The sequence below is a fragment of the Colias croceus genome, chromosome 11 (genome assembly GCF_905220415.1).
Source record: "Colias croceus chromosome 11, ilColCroc2.1".
NCBI lineage: Eukaryota > Metazoa > Arthropoda > Insecta > Lepidoptera > Pieridae > Colias > Colias croceus.
This window is the reverse complement of record NC_059547.1, coordinates 694,310-716,746: the sequence shown is the minus strand read 5'-3', so window position 1 is coordinate 716,746 and position 22,437 is coordinate 694,310. Positions and strand designations below refer to the sequence as shown.

Genomic DNA, 22,437 nt, shown 5'->3' with positions numbered 1-22,437 from the left:
ATTATAAAGAAATCTAAGGCAAAACCTATTTTACCATTCTTGATCCAAGTATTGACATTCATGCTTACTGATCCTATATCTTGAGCCACCCAATAAGACGTTGTAGCCTGTAGGCGTATTGCAATGTTTGCTGTCAAATTGTCATCCAATGGGTCATTGTGCATCATAATATATAACTCTGTGCATTATGTAATGATGACAGAAACACGGCAAAAGTGCGAGCATTATTCTCGCTGCATACGATCGATACACAATCGCGCGATGTCGCGACACGTACGGGCGGTATTGTCCAAAGCTATCAGCGCTCAAAGGACGCCGACAAAGCGGTGCCGCAGCTCGGCCGGTATTAGTGGCCCGTTGCCGCGCCACCCCCTCGCAGGGTTGCCGGCTGCCGAGCCTCTGGGGTAGTTTTAAACGCGTGAAGTAAGATGGAAAAGTGGAAAGTGTGGAGGAATAGAAATGAGTGGGAGCTACTATGTGTTCTTTAACTGCTAAATATAAATAATATAAATATATGCAGGATTGTTTGCTAGGAAGTCGAACGTTCGCTTCAGGATTTTCACTTGTTAAAATATCTCTGGAAGTTTTAAAGCTTTAGTGATGATTCACGCTACAGTACAAGGGTGGATTATCAAGGCTGAAAATTTTCCAGTTTCCATCGAAACGTTCTCAGTGGAAATAGGTAAGTTCGCGATAAACTTGCGACTCTTCTAGGATAAAGGATTTATCATATAACGGTACCTTCAATTGATTTCCTTTAAAAAGTAAACCTTAATGGTTACTATTTGCTCAATAAATAATTCATCAAATAAAAGTATATCTTGAGCATTGTCCAAAGCTACGGTATCAGTGCTCAAAGGGCGCCGACAAAGCAGCGCGCCGCCGGCCGCGCGGACGAGTTAGCGGCCCACTGCCACCCCTGGATAGGGGTGACACTTGGGGAGTTTTCATTTAATTATTTCTCTCAAGTTATATGTACTTGCCGAAACAAACAGCCGGTATTGAAGCAATGTAGGCGTGAGTCTTACGAGATCTAAGTATGGTTTTCTCATTAAAATGAGAAATGTGGTCCCTGCATATTTTAATAAAAAATTTGAATACAATATTTTTTCCGCCCACATAATTTACCAACTACAAGTCTAGACTATGTTGTCTATTAAGGTACACGACTCATTTATTGTTTACGTCGAGTTATTATCAAGTTTTATAAATAAATCTGCAACTTTCCGAGCTTTACACCATTTAAGAACGCGAATAAAGTCAAATCACCAATCAACATTTAGTTGATACGTGTAATATTCAAGACCAAATATAAAAAATAAAATATATGTAAAACTTGATGATATTTTCGATTATACTGTCAGATCAAAAACATAAAATATTGAAATTGACTCGATAGAAAAAATTCACGAAGTTACCTCTAAATTTCACACTTTTACGTTTTTTACTTGACATGGTAATGCCTATTATGTTCTTTTTTTCATAAACAATTATATTGAAACATTTGTGAGAACTTTGTCCGACCACTTTTTTGTAATTACTTATAGTTTTGGTTTAATCACGATAAAACACTTTTGGCGCTTACTATATTTTTAATTACGCAAGAAATCATCTTGCATCGCACGTTCCGGGAGCTAAAAACATAATTCTATTTCATACATCAGACGCTATCGCTCCGTTGAGACGAGTAGACCATGCTCAAATTGCTGTGCCGCGCGCCGATTTTTTAATAATATTGTTTCAATATTGTTTTTTTGAAAATGGTACACAACAAAAGAACATTGAAACTTCAGAAACGAGAACTAAAAGAGATTCATATTTAAATGATATCTAACTAATTTTCGAAGATAAGTTAATATAGTATTGTAATCATATTATTAATAAATAATTATTAGTTATTTATAATAAATAATAAATTATTATTTATTAATATGTATTAATAAAAAATACGACTTTCGATTCATTTCAGAAACTTTATGCAGGTGAGTTTAGATATTACATAAATATGTAATATCTAATCACACTCACACGAATTTATGCATAAATTCGTTTCCGTGGGCTGAGTATTGACGCGACGATCTTAGGTATACAAACATATATATAAATACCAACTTGGGCACTAAGTTGATCCAGCCCGACTGCCGTGCATTCCTGACTCCACCTTTTCCCCGATATTACTCGACTCCGGTTGCATAGATCTTGCCCGGAGTGGCAACGGCGCAAAGTTTTGGGCGATGTTGCCAAACGTATTCGTGGAGAAATTGATATACTCAACATTTTTATTGCTAAGATCTCGAACTGAATCGACTCCGTAACGGCCGAAATTCAGAAACCCATAAACACTTGTTGGCTCCGTTTTATATACCAAATCCAAAGTCGTATGTTGATCATTATCATTTATATTATCAAAATTACAGCTTTATTTGATCCGACAAAACGAAACTGTATATTAAGTAACGTAGATTAATTTTTCGTAAACTCTACAGTATTTGTTGGCTCCTTACACAAACATATTATAGTTAGTTAATGTTCCATACATTGCTAAATCCGCCTAGACTAGACGAACTCGACTTCGTAACGGTTCAAATTTTGAAATGCTCAAATACTTCTTGACTCCGTTTTATATACCAAATCATAAGTCGTATGTTGATCTGTTCCATTTATATGCACTTGCATGACATTGACATGGGGATATGAAATTAGGGCTACCAAAAAATCTCCTGAGTTTTATGGAAGTTGAAGAAGTCGACCGTAATTCAATTGAAACTTATAGAAAACGTTGTGAAACTAATTTGGACGAACCTTTCGTCATACAGTGACGGTGATAATTCTCCAGTAGTATGCAGCCTACAAATAACAACCTACCACTTGAATCAGGGCAACTCTTTGGCGAAAGCTACACGTAAGATCCATATTGTGATCCGTCAATATTTACTATCGGATTACGATATTTATTGACTGTAGGGTAGTGTATTGACGGATCACAATACAGGGTTAGTTTTCAATGACCAGCCAAAACTTAAAATTAAGATCTAGATATTAAACCAAAGGTGCATTTGAAACATTATTGTCGAATAAAATTAAATAAAAATAATAGCATTCATTTGAAAATGTCTTAAAAATTTCCTAAATCGTAAACACCCCCAGAATCAATGCACTTGTGTGCGTGCGCGCATTGCCAAATTTATGTGTGTGCTAACTTCTACCTATCTAGGTTGTTGAACTGAATTGTTGCTTTTGTAATGTCCACACGTTCGCTTTTTAGTGGTGGACAGGAATGAAATCTAATTTAAAAAAAAAAGTTTTTTTTTCATTAGTTCTAAAATGTTATCGATTCTGAACCATTTCTGAAAATTTGGCCGGTCATTGAGAACTAACCCTGTATATCGCTGGATTTCTGGAACTCCTTGTGATCTGATCCCAGGACCTACATCGCAATATTTATCTTGCCGTCATCACGTCTGGCTCATACAAAGAACGTTTCAGTACTGACGCGATACGTATTGATGGTGTAGGGTGTGCTGTGATCCCTCCCAAGATACATCAGTAAATATCAAGATAATTATCATAATATTTATTGACGTGTAGCGTTCGCCTTTGCCCTGATTCTGATATCAATCTGATAAAATAATTAAAATGTTAGATTTAGGTCAAAAACAAATGACGACTCATATTCTTGCACAAATTATCCATTGCGGAGTAAATATGAGTGTACGCAGATCGCCAAAACGTTTAACTAGCAGTGGTGCAGTGGGTACTGCCGGTGGATCGCATCCCGATCTATCGAAGCTAAGTTCGTTTTCTACGAGTTCTACGCCAACTGATACTTAAATTACTTACAGAAAACGGAAACAACCGCTAGAACAAGATTGCAGATGTAATGATGATATGAAGGATATTCGGTCGGAGTTGAGCCGTATTAGTACATTATTTGAAAAATATGTATGCTCAAATGAACATATAGTAAACAAAATTCATTCAATTAAACATTCATTTCAACATTTCATTCAATTAAACAAAATCATTTCGGCGGTATGGCGACCATTTAGAATCGTCTGAAAAGTATGGCGATGCATGGCGATTTTCGTAAATGGCTGCACGACGATGGTTACCTGTGCAAAAGTTAGCCTGGTACCAATAAAATAATAAATAAAATAAAATTTATTAGTAACTTCAAATATAACATTACAATATTGCTCTGCCTTCTGAACTAGGTAATTCCTATATCTCAGAAGGCAGTGCCTTCCCTTGCAAATTCCATGTTACATTATATTTGGCAAGTTAACAAAATAAATTTTAGTGACTAATGATAAAGGATACAAAGTAAATGATTAAGAAAATAAAAGTATACGATTTGAATTGCACAATACAATGGTTGAATTGTTTTTTTTTTAAATCAACGCATTCGCGTCGGTATGGCGGGATTTATGTCACACCGGAAAAGTATGGCATGACACTACCGTCTACATCTTTTTTATGGGCTATCGGTAAATTCTAAAATTTTTGTGTTACAAATCGTTTGACTTTCGCTATTTTTCCGACGAGTTTGACTAACGCCCACGCGACTAAGCCGCCGGTACCAGCGTTCACACCATCATTTTTCTTTCTGTTATTGCGTACATCAATACACCCCTGTAGAACCGCCATCCTGTTACAAATGACTCGAAATTTTGTGTCAATGACTCCCGATCTACTAGGTTTGCGAATCGACAGCTCTCTAAAATGGAATCATCACATCGACCACCTAAAAAATAAATTATCAGCACTTCTTAGATCTCTGCGTAATATTACTTCTTGCATTCCTCATAAATTACGCCACACCATCTACAACACGTTAGTAAAGCCGCACCTAATGTATTTAATAGAAGTATGGGGGAGTGCTTACAAAAATAAATTAGCGCCACTCCAAATTTTACAAAATAAAATCATTAAAACTATCTTTTACTATCCTCTTTTAACTAAAAAAAATCTACGACGACACTAAAATAATGAATTTAAAACAATTATACTTTTATAATACGTGTATGTTCATCCGCAAAGCGCTACATAAAAACATAAATACAAATATTATATTCTCAACATCAAATCGCCACTATCCTAATAGACGAGCTAGCTATCTTGCCCTCCGGAAGATACGAACAAATTATGGAAGGCGAACGGCAACATACGTTTCTAAAACGGGAATAAATGTCTTTAAACCTTCAAATGGCCAAGGCCGCAAGCGACCAATGGCTGAGCTCGGTGGGCTCTGATTGGCTCATTTGAATCGGATCAACAAGAGCTAAAATGCAAAAAAGGTGGATTTGTATAAAAAGCACGTAATTATTATTATTACTGATCGTGACACTTGTGGCTCCGTTCGGATCCACATACGGACGGTGGTGTGGCAATGGATCCACAAATACCAACCGGATCAACAAGTGAAAACGGATCAAATAATTACTAACTATATGGCACGTTTGATCAACATAGTGCCCGTGGAGATATCTATATATATATATATATATATATATATATATTATATGGATACAAATATTTCATTCATAGTGTTACATCAATAAAATCAAGAAAGATTTATGGTATATTTTTTTATGAATTATTATATTATTACTTATTACCATTACTACTATGATAACCTACTACCTATTTGTAGATTCCTATGGTTGTTCCAGTAAATAACGTAAATAGGTTGTGAATAGTAGGTATATATAATATAATACTAGCGGTCCGCCCCGGCTTCGCCCGTGGTACATATTAACGTTTTCTCTACATAAGAACCATCCTCGTACTTCAAGGAATATAATAAAAAAAGAATTATCGAAATCGGTTCAGCCGTTCTCGAGTTATGGAATTACAACGAAAAGTGGCATTGATTTTTATATATATAGATATTCACAATCTGTATTACTAATCACTGGTGCAGTGATGAGTGAACTCCCATAAATAATTATTATAATCCATACTTATATTATAAATGCGAAAGTAACTCTGTCTGTCTGTCTGTTACTCAATCACGCCTAAACTACTGAACCAATTTGCATGAAATTTAGTATGGAGATATTTTGATACCCGAGAAAGGACATAGGCTACCTTTTATTGCGAAATATGTACCACGGGCGAAGCCGGGGCGGACCTCTAGTAAATTATAAAGTTATACCTGCTCATTATTTGAAATCTATCGTAAAATTAGTGTCAATAAAATTTCGTGTTTCGCGTTGTCACGTTATCACGTGTTTTTTCAATTCTTTTTTTATTGTATCCCTTGAAGTACAAGGATGGTTCTCATGTAGAGAAAACGTAAATATGTACGGGCGAAGCCGGGGCGGACCGCTAATTACAAATAAAATTCATATCATTCACTAGCTTTCCGCCTGCGGCTTCGCCCGCGTTTTCAAAGAAAAACCCGCATAGTTCCCGTTCCCGTGGGATTTCCGGGATAAAACCTAGCCTATGTTACTCGTGGATAATGTAGCTTTCGAATGGTGAAAGAATTTTTAAAATCGGTCTAGTAGTTTATGAGCCTATTCATTACAATCAAACAAACAAACAAACAAAGTTTTCCTCTTTATAATATTAGTGTAGATTAGTGTAGACAAACACTATGAATAGGGTTGCCAACTTTTTTTACAAGAAATAAAGTACGTATATTCATAATTCATTATTCAGGTCTATGAAGATTATTAAACAGTATTTTAGCAAAACAAACATTATTTATTGTAGTGTGTGCCCTCTGACTAAATAAAAAAAATTGTGAGCGTCTAAATGTAACACATAATAATGTGTCTGCACTTTGATGCTGAAAACAGTCTTTTGTATAAGTACTTTTTTTTTGTTAAACAGTAAAAAGTATAATTTAGTGAAAAACAGTAGAATACTGTTTGGCAACCCTAAGTATGAATACACTCGCGAATGCAAATTCTGGTTTTGTGCGTGTTTCCACTTTCAACTATCAAGTGACGATTTATTTATTTGTTTTGTTTCGTAATTATTATGGTCAAATATTAATAACGAAACAAATTATTATGGACTCGATATTTTATTGTTTCACGGTAGTCGTCTTGTCGTTTGCTCAAGAACGTGAAATTGAATGATAATTATTTTTTTTTATAAAGTCAAAACCATTTTCTTTCAAATAAAAACTTGTTTTTATTGAAAACAAAAATCAGAGTGTTGCTAGGAATAAGTATAACATTAAATAGTAATGTTAGGATATCGAAACATTTTTGTATAGGCCTGAACGTTATAGTGGAAACGCGCTCTAAGATCTGAGTAATATACATGTCGTGGCCATATCGTAGATTTGCTCATTTCATGAAATGGCCAATTTAGTTTGGCCAGATCGTTAAATTGCCAACGTTTCACGATTTGGTCATCCACATTTGGCCAGATCGTCGATCTGGCCAAACGTGGATGGCCATTTCACGAAATTCGACCATTTTTGTTAAAGCGATTCGCTTCTGGCACTCGCCGGCCGCTGCCGCGGCACGCTCGCTTTGCTCGCTCGGCTCGTGCGTTGTTTATTAAAGTCTAACCTAACCTATATTTTATACGTTCTGGCCAAATGTCGATGACCAAATCGTGAAACGTTGACGATTTAACGATCTGACCAAACTATGTTGGCCATTTCATGAAATGAGCAAATCTACAATATGACCACGACATACACACCACTAGATATGCAAATATTTCTCCAAGCTAATTTACCTTGTACTAATATTATACTAATGTTGTACTAATATTGTAAATGTGAAAGTAACTCTGTCTGTCTGTCTGTTACTCAATCACTCCTACTGAACCAATTTGCATGTAATTTGGTATAGAGATATTTTGATACCCGAGAAAGGACATAGGATAGGTTTTATCCCGGAAATCCCACGGGAACGGGAATTATGCGGGTTTTTCTTTGACTGCGCGGACGATGCCGCGGGCGGAAAGCTAGTATACAGGGTTACTTGTAAAACACCAGCAACCTCGCAGGACTAGATAGCTAACATCATAAGTAACAACATTTGTTCTACGACTTTTGATAATTTGTTAGATTTTATTTTCATACAAAAATAAATATCCATTATTTTTCCGTTTGAATATTATAAACTCTACGCGCATCCCAAAAATTACGTAAACAAGAAGCGAACGAGAGGGGGAAGAAGCGTGCGCGGGCGTCGCGTCGTCCTTTCGATAATGAATAGAACATAGACTTACAAATGTTAGGAGAGTACAGCATTAGCTTAAAAAATCATTTAAAAATAATTTATTGCGTTATGCCAATAGTTGTAGAACAAATGTAGTTACTTATGATGTTAGCTATCTTGTCCTGCGAGGTTGCTGGTGTTTTACAAGTAACCCTGTATAATAAATATAATATAAACACAACAATATAACATTCATTCAAATCATACAAACAAACAGACATAAACACACAGGCAGAATTTTTTTACGGATTCGTGCTCTATACTGTTTCCCTAATATTGTTTTTTTGAATATATTACATACATACTTACACTTTTTTACTGTTTTATTATATACGTATAGATTATCATCAATAATTATAAATAAAAAATAATAATAAATTATCATATTACATAATTTGCCATGATTTCAACTTCACTGTTTTATATAATTATTTCATTAATATACTAACTACCGAAAATACGCGTAGAACGAGCGAAGAATATTGTGTTTAATTTAGCGTCCGATGAACTTTACGTAAGTACGATGAGCCGGGTGCGGAGTGTATGATGGAAGAAAGATTGCGCGCGGCATGGCGCGCTAGGGCGGGGCCCATAACTTTAGAAATTCTCTGCCTTTATGCCCACTCTTAAGCATCGTTTAGCATTTGAATCGAAATTTTTAATGAATCGAATCGTGTACCCGCCAGCCCTACAGCCACCCCCAGCTCAAAGTGAGTGTGTTACTCTTTAACCTGAGCGATTCGCGACCGGCTAAACTTACCACTCCGCTAAATAAAGTTAAAAGGCTCCTCGAGCTTTGTCTCGGCGCGCCTTTGATGTGCCGCCGATAGGGCTGCCACTAATGTGTTTTAATTATGAAATGTTGCAAATCGCACCGGCTCTCGTTATATTTTAGAACGTAAAAAATTAAAACCATGGTCGCTTTATGAAAACTTACAGTAGGTTACGTTGCTTAAATATTCCAACGTCCTTCAAAAATATACATGAAAATTGTAATTAAATATCCTACAAGCAAAATCTGAAATATGCAAATCTGTTTTTGTTTCTTTACTATTAGAAATTGAATTTTACTAGGTATTAGAAATTGAATTTTAAAACGAATTTATAATCCTTATCTATAGACCATTCGCGAGACCCGTACATGAAGGATTTTTCCAATAAAACCAATAAGTGACTATTTTCAAACGCACCGACCGGGACCCTACTCCCCCCTCCCGCACCGCGCCCTCGCAAACAGTTCACCGCAGAAACTATTGGCTTTTATACCTTACGTACGATTGATTAGCAGAAGGAGGCATTTCGAGGAAGCGCCGATCAAAGTGCTCTCTTGGCCGTGAGGGCTCCGGCCTCCGACCCTCTGTCAGTAGATTAAGCGTGATTGTTCGCTTGTGATACAGTTTTACGGGCAAATTAATGGTGTTCTTATTTATAGGTAACTGGTGGCATTAAATTGCTTCAGATTTGTATATTTATGGAAATAAATGTGACTTATTTACTTAATTTTAATTTTAAAAATTATCATTAATTTGTTATATACATATATGTCTATTTGCTAATCCAGACCAAAATTTATCTCTGTATCTTTCTCTGTATTTATTAAATTTCATTCGGATCCGATGATTTTGCGTGAATGAGTAACGAACATAAAAAGATTCTTACAAACTTTCGTTTTTATAATTTAAGTACCTAGAATTAAACGAACGTGAAATTAATGAAAAAGATATTGTATTGTATTGATTATAATGAACTTACAGGTCTAATTACCCATAGTAACCTATTACCTAACCTAAAATTATATTTGCCGAGAAGCCTGCCAGACGGAGTACATATTATAATTACGACCATGATTACGAGTTACGACTTACAAGTCCGATTGATATCTATTTAATTTAAAGGTGTAACTAAGGTTTCAGACACTGTTATTATAATAAGCGATTGAATGAGATAAGTAAGATTTACTATCGGAAGTTTTATGTTTAGGTTAACATTTCCGAATTTCGAGCATGGCTTCGCCTGAAAGTACTTTATATGTATAAATATTTGAATAACGTATCTATGTAATTTAAAGCGTGTTAGCCACATACAAGCACTAGATATATTTATAACTAGCGGTCCGCCCCGGCTTCGCCCGTGGTACATATTAACCTTTTCTCTACATAATAACCATCCTCGTACTTCAAGGAATATAATAAAAAAAGAATTATCGAAATCGGTTTAGCCATTCTCGAGTTATGCGCTTACCAACACATTTTGGGATTCATTTTTATATTATAGATAGATAGATAATCGTCTGTAACAAAATGTTAAATAGATGTCAAAGATAAAATAAAGGTTCGCAAGCGGAGCGCCAACGGAACTCTGAAAAACAAACGCAATACGAATTATCGATAAAGCCCAACAGCGCACCGGGAATGCAAATTGAAACACTATTTCCTTGCAACAGGCCAATGATTGAAAAGCAATCGATATTTTAATCGAGTGATTGAACGCGCGGGAGGAGGGGAGGTACCAGTAGAGAAGAGGGGGGAGGAGGTGATACACGACAGGTATTAAAAGGAACGTCCGAATCCGGGATAATGCAAGGGAAATTCAATTAGTGTAATAACAGCGGGTCCATTATTGCAATCGAAGGTGTGCGAGGGGCGAGACTGGGGGGTGGTGGTAAGAGACTGTACTCGTAGTTGATTTGTTGGTGACCTTGCGGCAGTGATATATGCAGATTTTAATTTGTGGGAGATGCAAATAGGGATTTATTAACCGACTTCAAAAAAAAGGAGGAGGTTATCAATTCGGCCGGTATGTTTTTTTTTATGTATGTACACCGATTACTCCGAGGTTTCTGAACCGATTTACGTGATTCTTTTTTTGTTCCATGCGGGATGGTGTCGAATTGGTCCCATAAAAATTTTATTCGGATAGGCCCAGTAGTTTTTATTTTATGAGCATTTTTGTCTATATTTGTAAATGTTGCAAGTGCAAGTTTGAAGTCGGTTGTTTTTAACGCAGTTATCACTTGTTTGATAGCTCAGTTTCAATTTGATTATCGTAGATTCGTAGCTAATCTGGTACATGTGGAATGCTGGGATTATGTGGGAATGATGTCTGGTTCCATTCCATTTTCATAAGTTTATTTATCATACAGAATTATCCTATATCCTAGGATATATTAACTTATATATTCTTTTATAAGTTACTAACTCTTGTAGGCGTAATTTGCGAACTATTTACTACTTACGATACTTTTATAATTTTATTAGGATAATAAAATAAAATAAAAAAATATAAAATAATACCTGGCTGCACTAGCTTGGCTATTGGCTAATCTTTATCTTAGCTCGACTAATTTTAAGTAGAATTATCCTTTAATTTCGTTATTTTCTACATTTTAAGCTAACTATACCCACAATGTCTAATTAATCCCTACTAATATTATAAATGCGAAAGTAACTCTGTCTGTCTGTCTGTCTGTCTGTCCTTGACGCTTCCCCGCTTAAACCGCTCAACCGATTTTGATGAAATTTGGCACCTACAGACAATCTTTAGACCCTGAGAAAGAACATAGGCTTTTATTGCGAAATATGTACAAAGGGCGAAGCCGGGGCGGACCGCTAGTAAATAATAACTGTTTCAACTTCCACCTTTCGACAACGCGTGTTCCTAAGGCGGCAAGAATCGAAACTTCTCGAATACCACAATCATTTCCCAAGTGCTATCTCAACTAGGACGTGCATGTGTGTGCGACAAGGTTCCGATATTTTGTCTATTTGCATGCCAAAGCTTTGCGCCACAGTAAACAGTGCAAGTCTTTGAACCATCGACCTTAGAGAACTGGATATGTCAACACTCAAGAGCCATGTATTAGCCATGTATTGTGTTAAGTGTCTCTTCTAGTTTTGGATTGAGATAAATGTGTTTAGAAAAGCGTGTGCAATCCGATGATTTGATTTGTATTGTAAAAAATTATTAAATATTCAAATTTATATCACACACGGAGCAGTGGTGGCTCAGTGGTGAGACCTCGGACTTCGAATCGATAAGTCCGGGGTTCGAGACCAGGCGAGCGCGCAGGAAATAAATTGATTTTTCAATTTATCTGCGCATGTTGTAACATCACCACTGCTCGAACGGTGAAGGAAAACATCGTGAGGAAACCGACATGTCGAAGAATTAAAAAAAAAAAAAAAGTTCGACGACATGTGTCATCCGCCAACACGCACTTGGCCAGCGCGGTGGATTATGGCCTGTACCCTCATAGGAGGCCCGTGTCCCAGCAGTGGGAACGTATATGGGCTGATGATGATGATGATGATGATGATATCACACACGAATGCAAAGTAAGAAACTTTTCTGTTAAGAATATTCTTTCTTAACTATGAATTGAATTGATTATATAAATCATACTTAGATCATTAAATCATATCATGTCAAAACATACCACGTAGGTATATCTCGAAACTTGAAACCCAAATCCTGACCGCAATTATTATTATCAATAACCAAACCAACCCCTCCGTTGGTTCAAAACTTCAGAAAAACGATCTTGAAATGTGTACCAACTTAATTAATCAATTTACCTGCTAGGTGCTCCATCTAGTACTATATCATCTCCATAACCAAAGAGATAATTCGGAATATGTATCAACAAGGCACGAGCGACTGTAATGAACGTGTTTTAATTAAGACCCCACTATATCTATTGCTGTTCGCACGATGTCAAACAATTGTTTCATTATCGCTAATCAAATAGCACCCTTTCCTTTGATACGTTTTGTGAAGCTAACACGAAATGATTGGTCGAAGTTTTAGTGGTAGCCGCTATATGACTTTACTAATATGTAGTTTAAAAATAGGACTTGTTTTTTTTTTATTGGGAGTAGGGACTGACTTTTGTCTTGTCCAATATTTGATGCGGAAGATTCCGTGTTAGATCCTTTACGGTCAAGGATAAACTTCTAAAGTCTTGATCTGGCAACATTGAGATAATATTACTTCGTATGGAGGAGGCACCACGAACAAAATCTGTGCGCCATTTTTTTGCTCTATCTAAGTTTTAAAAATTATTATCTAGTTAGGTACTTACCGATGAAAGTAATTCCTTTGCACTTTTCCGTATTATTTGTATTATTTGTGCAATATCGTAACACACACGAAGGCATATTTGATGCGTTTCACTTTAAAACAAATAAAAAATGAGCGTGCAGTTACGACTTACGCCATATGGCATATGTTGAGCGGAACATAATTGATGTAGACGGTGTCGTCTCCATATGTATATCTCAATGTCTGGCAAAGGTAAAATCGTTTGTGGTATTAGTTTCTAATCTCTCTACCTACCTTCTAGAACAAAAATTCCCAAAGTAAAAAGTTTGAACTTTTAAAGCGCAAATTGTAAAAAAAAATCTGATCGTCTTTAAAGAAATCCATAAGATTGTAATTTATTATTTTACACCATGTTTCTATTGTAGTACCTAGCTAATTACAAATTGTTTTGAAGTTTAAGGAACTGATAATACCTATGTACTGAAATAACGTTAGGTACAAAACTAATTATATAAAAGTTCATAATATCTTCACATTGCCGTTTAAAAATATATAATAAAAAATAATGATTTTAGTGAACACTATGATAATACATATAAAACACGGTATAACGAGGTACACGATACCACAACAATACAGTTTACCTGTTGTACAACGTGGTTACAACAAGTGCACTGACATCTCGAGGTGAATATCAACAACTGTGCAAGATGCAAATCGTGTCTGCCATTCATACTGTTTTCCATACGCCTCACAACAGTGTCACTAGATGGCGCGCATCCAACTCTTTAGCTGTCAACTGTCAAGCTGCCCAAGGCGCGACGGATGCGAAACGTCAAACCCGTGTCGCTGTTGTATACAAAACCGTCCCAGACCAAGCTAATTTATTATTTATTTCCGAGAAACTTTTCGATTTAACCTGCCCTCTATTAATCCTCAGTAACCCGGAGTTAAGTGCACGTATAATTCACATGTAAGTGAGCACGTTTTCGTAATATGTTTCACTCAGTATAGTTTGTATAAACATCCCTTCCGGGTTGGGGAACATTTGAATGTTTAAAAGTGTAAAAGTGAGACCAATCGCTATGCTTTCGAGGTGAGCTCGCGGCGTCTTATCGTATGGAAGTCCTATTGTAGAAATTTCACACCTCGAAGATAGGTGCGCCACGGTTTTATGAGTTTTTGTCATTGTTTACAACTTGCTTCCCGTTTTATGCCCGTCATCCTCAATGAAAATGTATCGGATCCGCCGCTCACGGCCGATTTATTGCTTCATCAACGTGTGGGTTTTACAATCTATTGTTTCACTGAAGGGTACAACTCTTTTTTACAAATATTTAATGAGTAGCACATGTTTCATAGGTACCTGCTAAAAATAAAATACCACAAGTTATACATACACATGAATAATAAATGTACAGCTTCTATTCTTACCACAGATAAGCATAAATATTTAAAATGTATTTTTAAATTCAATATTTCAAAATAGAAATAAGATGGAACCCCAAACACGTCAGTAAGTCAGATATTGATTTCATATTAATGAACCCTATCATAAACATATTCATAAGTATAATAAGTAAGGGTCCTGAGTATTGGATCAGGCCCCATTGTGTGTCTCGGAGAGCATCCGAATCAGTTTCCTTCACTCGGAGTTTGGCATTGCATTGCGCAGTCGTTCCGCTCTCAAATCATATTTTGAAAAAATTATTAATAAAGCTTTTTATATTATTCAGCTATAATTCTATTAACCGGTGTAGTACCTCTGGTGTATTGTTTGTGAACACAATGAGTATGGTGAGGGCATTATGATTTTTTTGTTGCTTTGTTAATTTTTTACAAGATGTTTATTGAACCGTGAAGTTATGATTATAATTTGTTATGACAGGATCTTATTATGAATTATCCCTTCACGGATATATTACTGCAACGGCTTTTGTTGCTGCATAAAAAATTATGCAAGCGACGCACATTGATTTTATAAATCTAATTTTATGAAATTTGATAATTGCATGTAAGGAAGTTTTGTAATAATTCTGTTCTATAGAGAAAAAGTGTGTTTATAATAAGTAGATATGAAAAGGTGTGCGTAGAAATAATTTTTATTGTAATGTTTGGTCGAGTCGGATCGATGGTGGTGACTCTTGACTTTTACCCGCTGCTCCATTTTATTCTCCATCCCTTTCCTACGTACACAAATCAAGTGTAATGCTATGATCTCTATTGATTTTTTGTGGAGACTTTGCGAGGAACACCGTTTGCTTGTGGTTTTTGAGCAGGATCATGGTGTTTGTAGCGGTGAATGAAGTTTTTTTGTGTAACGTTGATATGGTGATTGTTGTTTAACCGTTATAATATTATGTACAAGTATAATTTTTAGCATTATAATTGGGTTTGAAATTGATTTGTGTAATGGATTGTTTCATTTTATGGTTTTATTAGATGAGGTGTTGAAATATTCAGTTCTAAACCAGCTAATGAAAGCTCTCATTTTTTGTGCTTTCTTAAATATGAAGTAAACTATTTTGTAAATGTTTTTAATCATTAATGTTGAAGCACACATATTTAATAGAAAATCATAAGGTTAAATAAAATTGAGTACTTAAGGGATGAATGTGATAGTGTTCTTTATTAGTTTATTTCAATTGATGTTTTTTATATGGGAGTGATATCAAAATTCGAGAAATTTCCTATGATTCATGTCTGTGTAATAAAGTTTGTCTTAAATTTATTTATTATTTTCCAAATAACTAATTTCGTTTAAACTAATAGAAGTAACTTATATAACTTCAAACTAAACTAACTTAAACTAATATAAAATACAATTATTTGCAGGTGGTGTCTCGCCATGCAGCGCGCGGGTGGGAGCAGGGCCTGTGCGCCATGAGCCACACTCCTGGAGGCGGCCATCCGCAAGGTAACGTGAAAATATACGATTGTTTGTTTCATTTTCAATTTAAAAAACTTTTGTTTTAAATTTGGGGGCTAATGTCACAACCGAGTAGGTCAATAAAAAGTTTCATTATGGGATTAGTCAGCAAATTTGTTTACGATGCTAACTATCGTAATGATATTCAGAGTTGATCAAACAGCTAGGCAAATTATGTCGATTCAATTAATTATTTGCCTAGACAAGTCATTATAATTGAGCTTCATGATATTCATTTACTTTTTTCACGACAGATGATAACTCAAACCAGTATAGAACCTCGTTGTAGTAAGCATAACTAACGTCTACATATTTAGGTAATAAACTAAGCAACACATACAGGTTGGGAGCACAAGCTTGCAGACAGGTCGTCGCTGCCGCCAGCCCCCGGGGAGGAGAAGGGCAAATCTCAGTCCAAACATGTGTTCACACAGCCTCATCTCGCTAAGTGAGTATAATTTAAAGGGAATTTGTTGATTTTGAACTGATAACTACATAACAATACATATCAACATTTATTTTTGATACAAATCTATAAAAAAAAACTATAAAAATCTTCCTAGAGAGACCACTCTATTTGAATTGAATAAGTATAACGGTTTTGAGGTCGAAAGTTAGCAACAAATATGACAATTAAATTTTGTCTCACTAGAAACTCGTTCAGTATAATATAGCCATGTCATTTCGTTTTTCATAGTGGTACTGAAAGATCTATGTACTTTGAAATTTATAAAATAACAGTATACACAGAACTAACGTAAATATTTTGTCTCATTTATTGGCTAACATTGGCACTATGTCTTTTTTTATAATTTCTACTAAAAATGAGCCGAAAAAAGGTCCTAGTTCTGATCCTTGAGGAACACCATTCATTATTCGACGGGCTATTGATAGTGTTTCACCGATTCGTACGCTCAGTGTTCTGCTTGATAAAAAGTCCAAAAGATCCAGGATAAATGTCCACCTAACGTGCCACTTTTGTTTGGTTTGTGATAAAAACATACTTTTTCATACATAAATATGTAAAAAAGCACGTACAGTTCGAAAAATAAAGGTTATATTCCGCTCGTGACATAGGGCGGGCGCTATGTGGTGGCGCGAAGAGACGGAAGGCTCGTCGGGCAGCTCGGCGCGCTCGCCCGCCTCGCCGCCCTACGTGCGGTGGGCGCGCGCGCTGCACTTTCTGCTCGAGGTGAGATATACACTACACACACTATTCTTGCAATACTAATACACTACTATACACTAGCAATCCCTGATACTAGCTTCTGCATTGTTTATGAACTACTAGCTTTCCACCCTCAGCTTCGCCCGCGCATTCAAAAAAAAACCCGCATAGTTCCGGGATTAAACCTATCCTATTTCCCGGGGTAAAAAGTAGCCTGTCCTTTCTCGGGTATCAAAATATCTCTATACCAAATTTCATGCAAATTGGTTCAGCAGTTAAGGCGTGATTGAGTAACAGACAGACAGACAGAGTTACTTTCGCATTTATAATATTAATATAATTATAGTATGGATCAATGGTATGGTATGTCATAACACTACCTGTTCGAGGTACACACACTACACTATTCTAGCAATACTAATTCACTAAAATACATTAGCAATCCCTAATACCATACGTACCACGTGATACTACCTGCTCGAGGAGAGATATTATACACACACTACATACACTTTACACTATCCTAATGAAATTGGTAATCCTCCTCTTGTCTAATTTTATCTAATCGTGCTATCACTTACCTAATTTTGTGTAATTACTATAATTATTTCACTAATTGTATCATCTCTAGTCCATTATGTTGGCAACTATAACATATTTAATCGCATTAATATAGGTAAACCAGAATCTGATGGCAATTAGGGAAATCAAAATTTTGAGTGTGCAACCCTAGGGAAAATGGACTGAACAATCTTGATACTGCTTATTTTTTAGTTTGTTCTCAATATCATTAGTCACATTACATAAGTGGACAATACTGTACTTAATAATGAGATATCCACTTAATATTATGTAGGTACATACTTACATGTACGTATAATATTATACATAATTATTACTTTTATACAGGTAATACATATTATTATTTACACATACCTATATTTGTATATTCATTATCATTATGCCATGTAAAAATATCGATGTTATATCGATAGAAAACTAGACTGATTATAATTTTTTATAAAATAAAATAAAACTATGTTTATTTTCGTAAGTATTAACAGATACACACATTATAAAATTGACTTGGACAGCTTGGACTTGATGAATAGCCGTATTGGAAACTCCTGTAATAAGTTCTCATAAAATTATATTCCAATCAACAAACAATATTATAGTTAAACTACTAACCTACATATAATATTTTTTAATTGAAAGTATCAAAGCGGGTAAGTCCAATTTACCAATAAAATCTTCTAAATTGAAAATTGTGATGTGTTTGACCCTTCTTCATCAAATATTTTTCTATACACATTATAAACAACACCTCTTGCTTGTGATCACAGCGGCTTTTTCGACATTTTCGAAGATTTTTTAGACAAAATCCTAAAAATTATTTATCAACTGCAAAAAAGACAAATAATTTGACAACCAATTTGATAGTTGTCAAATAAGTTGCCACATGAAAATCTTTTATTTCTTAAATAATATAAATATGCCATCAGATTCTGGTAGACCTATAATTTACCCAAACAGCGCGAATTAGCTTTTAGAACTGCGAAATTTTTAGTTTTCTTTAAAAATACATCGAAATTACATTGTTATCTCCGAAAATTGCACCGTTTTTGTCCTATTACGTATACAGGACGCGGAGGGCGTGCGGCTGTTCCGCAAGTTCGTGTGCGGCGCGGGCGGGCTGCACGTGGACCGGCTCAACTTCTACTTCGCGGTGCACGGCCTGCGCCAGGAGACCGAGCCGTCCAAGATACGCCAAGTCGTCTCCGCTATATACAAGTGAGTGGCCAGTCTGCAGCTTCGGGTGGACAGACAGACTACAAAAGAGAAAAAGTGCCGGAAATAATTGGCACCTCAGTTGGAGTTGAATATTCAGGTGTTTCAGCATACATCGGCTGTGTGGTCATGCGCCATAATTAATTGCAAAAAATTGTCACTCTTGCTGCAATTTTTAAATTCTCCTACCTGTAATTTTTAATTTTAAAGAACTCGTTATTTTTCGGTTATGTAATAATATAACTTTTTAAATAAAATGAACTTTCACTTAGATTCCTGCGCAAGTCTCAGCTAACGATGCCGGAAGCGCTGAAGACGCAGGTGAAGCAGGCGCTCAAGGACGGCGCCAACATCGAGAGGACCATCTTCGATGAGATGGAACAAGAGGTTAGATATGGATTTGTATAATGTACTAGCAAACCGGTCGAACTCCGTTTGGCAGAGACACTTATTCTTTGCTATAAACCTCACGGAGCCCGAGACCTTTCCAACGAATGCAAAACCGTGGAAATCGGTTGGTGCATTCTGTAGTTATAGCGTCAGGATAGTATAGTATAGTAGATTTGCTAATGACATGAAAATTTGACTTTTAACCTCTTGTATGTTGTGATTGAAATATTACACAGTGGGATTTGAATTTGTCATTGCAGATCAACATATTTTAAACATAAATTTATAAAGAATAGAAAAAATTCGATCACGAGGCGGGACTCGAACCCGCATCCTTCGCGCCATTCCGGGGCGGATGCCTCAGAGATGTTTGTTAAATCATCTCAATAGATGGCGCGCGGTGTGTCCCTTAAGACACATAAAACTGAAGGGATAGAATAAATTCGATTGCTCAGGCGGGTCACGAGTGGCTGAGTTGGTGAGGCATCCGCCCCGGAATGGCGCGAAGGATGCGGGTTCGAGTCCCGCCTCGTGATCGAATTTTTTCTATTCTTTATAAATTTATATTTATAAAGCATTTGAATGCCATAAAAACCAAAAAATATATATTTTAAACATTTATTTATCGTTGTTAATTTATAGATATCGTAGACACCATTTAACATATATGTATGTTTATCAGCCATCTGGTTTCAATAACACGAGCGAAAGCGTAGTATGGGATCAGATCGTGCCGTGTGTGAAATTTGTAAAAAAAAATGTGTTTTTATAGTCGAAAACAAAATCCATTTTGCTCAAAATTCTCGGGATTTTTTTCCAAAATATAACATATATTTTGGAATGCTAATAAAATATATTATTTCGCATTGCAGGTGACGCGTGCGATCACGGAAACCACGTACCAGGCGTTCCTGCGCTCGGAGGCCTACGTGTCGTACGTGAGCGCGGCCACGCAGCCGCTCTCCTCGCCCGACGCGTCGCCGCCGCACAGAGACGTACGTGTATACACGTCGTACATGTTTTGACATGTCAAACGTGTTGAAAGTTGAAACGTACTTTTGTAGGTTCGATCGGAACGTCGTACATGTTTTGACATGTCAAACGTGTTGAAAGTTGAAATATACTTTACTAGGATGGATCGGTGACAATAAAACATCGTGAAGTGCTCCGTAATAGACTTGCAGGATCGTAAAGTATTAGGACATCTATTATTTATTTATTTATTTATCATTATACATCTCAAAACAAATTGTGTCGAAACGTATACCCATACTTTTCGAGCGTCTTTTCATGAGAACTTTCTGCGCTATGCGGGTAACAAAGTCAAATAACCCTGATTAGCACACGTAAAAACTCATACGCATCAAGATTTTTACACCAAGTAGATCTGTAGTTTACTACAGGATTTTAAACCTTGGCAAAAGATACCAATCGTCGCCTTTTCCTATGACGCGCCATTGAAATTTTACTCTCAACGCGCCTAAAGAAGTATTACTTCACAAAATGTGAAAATAAGACGTTTAATTATTTTTTTTTATCAATCCTTAGATATCAGTGTGCGGTCAACTAGCAACACTACACGAAGGGCAGGAATTAAGCGGAGGCAGTGGTGCTGCCCGACTTACTCACGACGCGTTATTAGCCACGCAGTCGAGGAGATTGCACTCGGATGTCGCACCGTACGTATATACATTTGTTGTGTGATATGTATTTATGTGTATATTATTGCGTACCATGTGACTTTCTTGTATACACTATTGCACTAGTACTTTGGTGTTTACACTTGTTCTAGATTAGGGTTGTAAACTGATAATTTGATTACACTTTTGCGTCACAAACACTTTGGTTAATGATAGTGTACTTAAAAAGATAGTGCTGACACTTTCAACTGACATTAAACTTTGGATTTATCAACAAGCTTACACTTTCCGCTGTCATTACACTTTGCGTCTGTATTTGCTGTCGTTTTTACACTATAATCACAGGCACTTTTAATTTACTTACACTTACTTTTTAGTACTAGAAAACATGTTAATTTTCAGACCACTTAGTCACTTTAAATTTATCGTACAATTTTGGAAATACACTTTAATTAAACACTTTCATGTACACTAACATACACAAACCAAGACGTCATAAACAACGAGTGTTGATATAGCACTACAAATAAATGAAATATGCTTTATTTTCCGTTTTGTTATCAATAGTGTTAATTTTTTTTACCCCCAATTTTTAGATCGCTTTTCCATATCTTTAGCTATAGTTTTGTGTTATCTAATCTTATGTGCTTACATTTTATTACTATGTAATATATCTTTTTTAATATTGTAAATATATTGTATTTTTTTTGGGAATTTTTAATAGTATCTATTAAGAAAGAGTTTTAAACATTATAGTCTAAGAAATGTAAGCACGTAATTTTCAAGAACTGATGAATGATATTCATCCGTGTGTCCATATATTTTTTTTAGCAATATATTGACACTTTATCTGAATTGATTTGGCATTTTCCTAGTTTTGTCCTGTTAATTAAGCTTAGCTCTGCGTCAATATATATTTGGCCTAGTTATTATTTTTTGGAAAAAAAAATTGTTGTCTATGTAGACGACCATATTGACGTCACAATTACTTAACGCTCAAAGCGATTTTATTAGCATAGATTATAGAATATTTGAATATCGTTATTTTAAATTCAATACCGAATTTTGAGAGAAAAATCGTTTAAAAATTCTTATTTCTATGTTATAACAAAAAAAAAACTCTAAAAATATATATTTTTTAATATTGTGCAGTACTAATACAGTATTGCATAAATGTTGAGTTTTTCATTCCATATGGATGTCTAATATTCTATAATCCCCACTCCACTAGTACGGCTATGTTTCGTTAGTCCCCCAAGCGCATGCGTTCACAACGCCTAATTATTT

The 22,437-nt window shown here is 35.7% G+C and overlaps 1 protein-coding gene across 3 annotated transcripts in view; it reads left to right on the top strand.

Moving 5' to 3' along the window:
• LOC123695809 (axin) overlaps nt 1–22,437 on the top strand; it is an 84,434-nt gene that overhangs the window by 48,321 nt on the left and 13,676 nt on the right. For 2 of the 3 annotated variants that reach the window (XM_045641745.1, XM_045641743.1), the window contains exons 3-9: nt 16,068–16,149; nt 16,504–16,609; nt 17,239–17,353; nt 18,975–19,123; nt 19,393–19,507; nt 20,383–20,505; nt 21,059–21,189. In XM_045641745.1, the coding sequence (XP_045497701.1) occupies nt 16,116–16,149; nt 16,504–16,609; nt 17,239–17,353; nt 18,975–19,123; nt 19,393–19,507; nt 20,383–20,505; nt 21,059–21,189 (773 nt within the window). In that variant the 5' untranslated portion in view covers nt 16,068–16,115. Of the gene's footprint in view, nt 1–14,079; nt 14,206–16,067; nt 16,150–16,503; nt 16,610–17,238; nt 17,354–18,974; nt 19,124–19,392; nt 19,508–20,382; nt 20,506–21,058; nt 21,190–22,437 lie in introns of those variants that run through there. The other variant, XM_045641744.1, reaches the window with a different exon arrangement.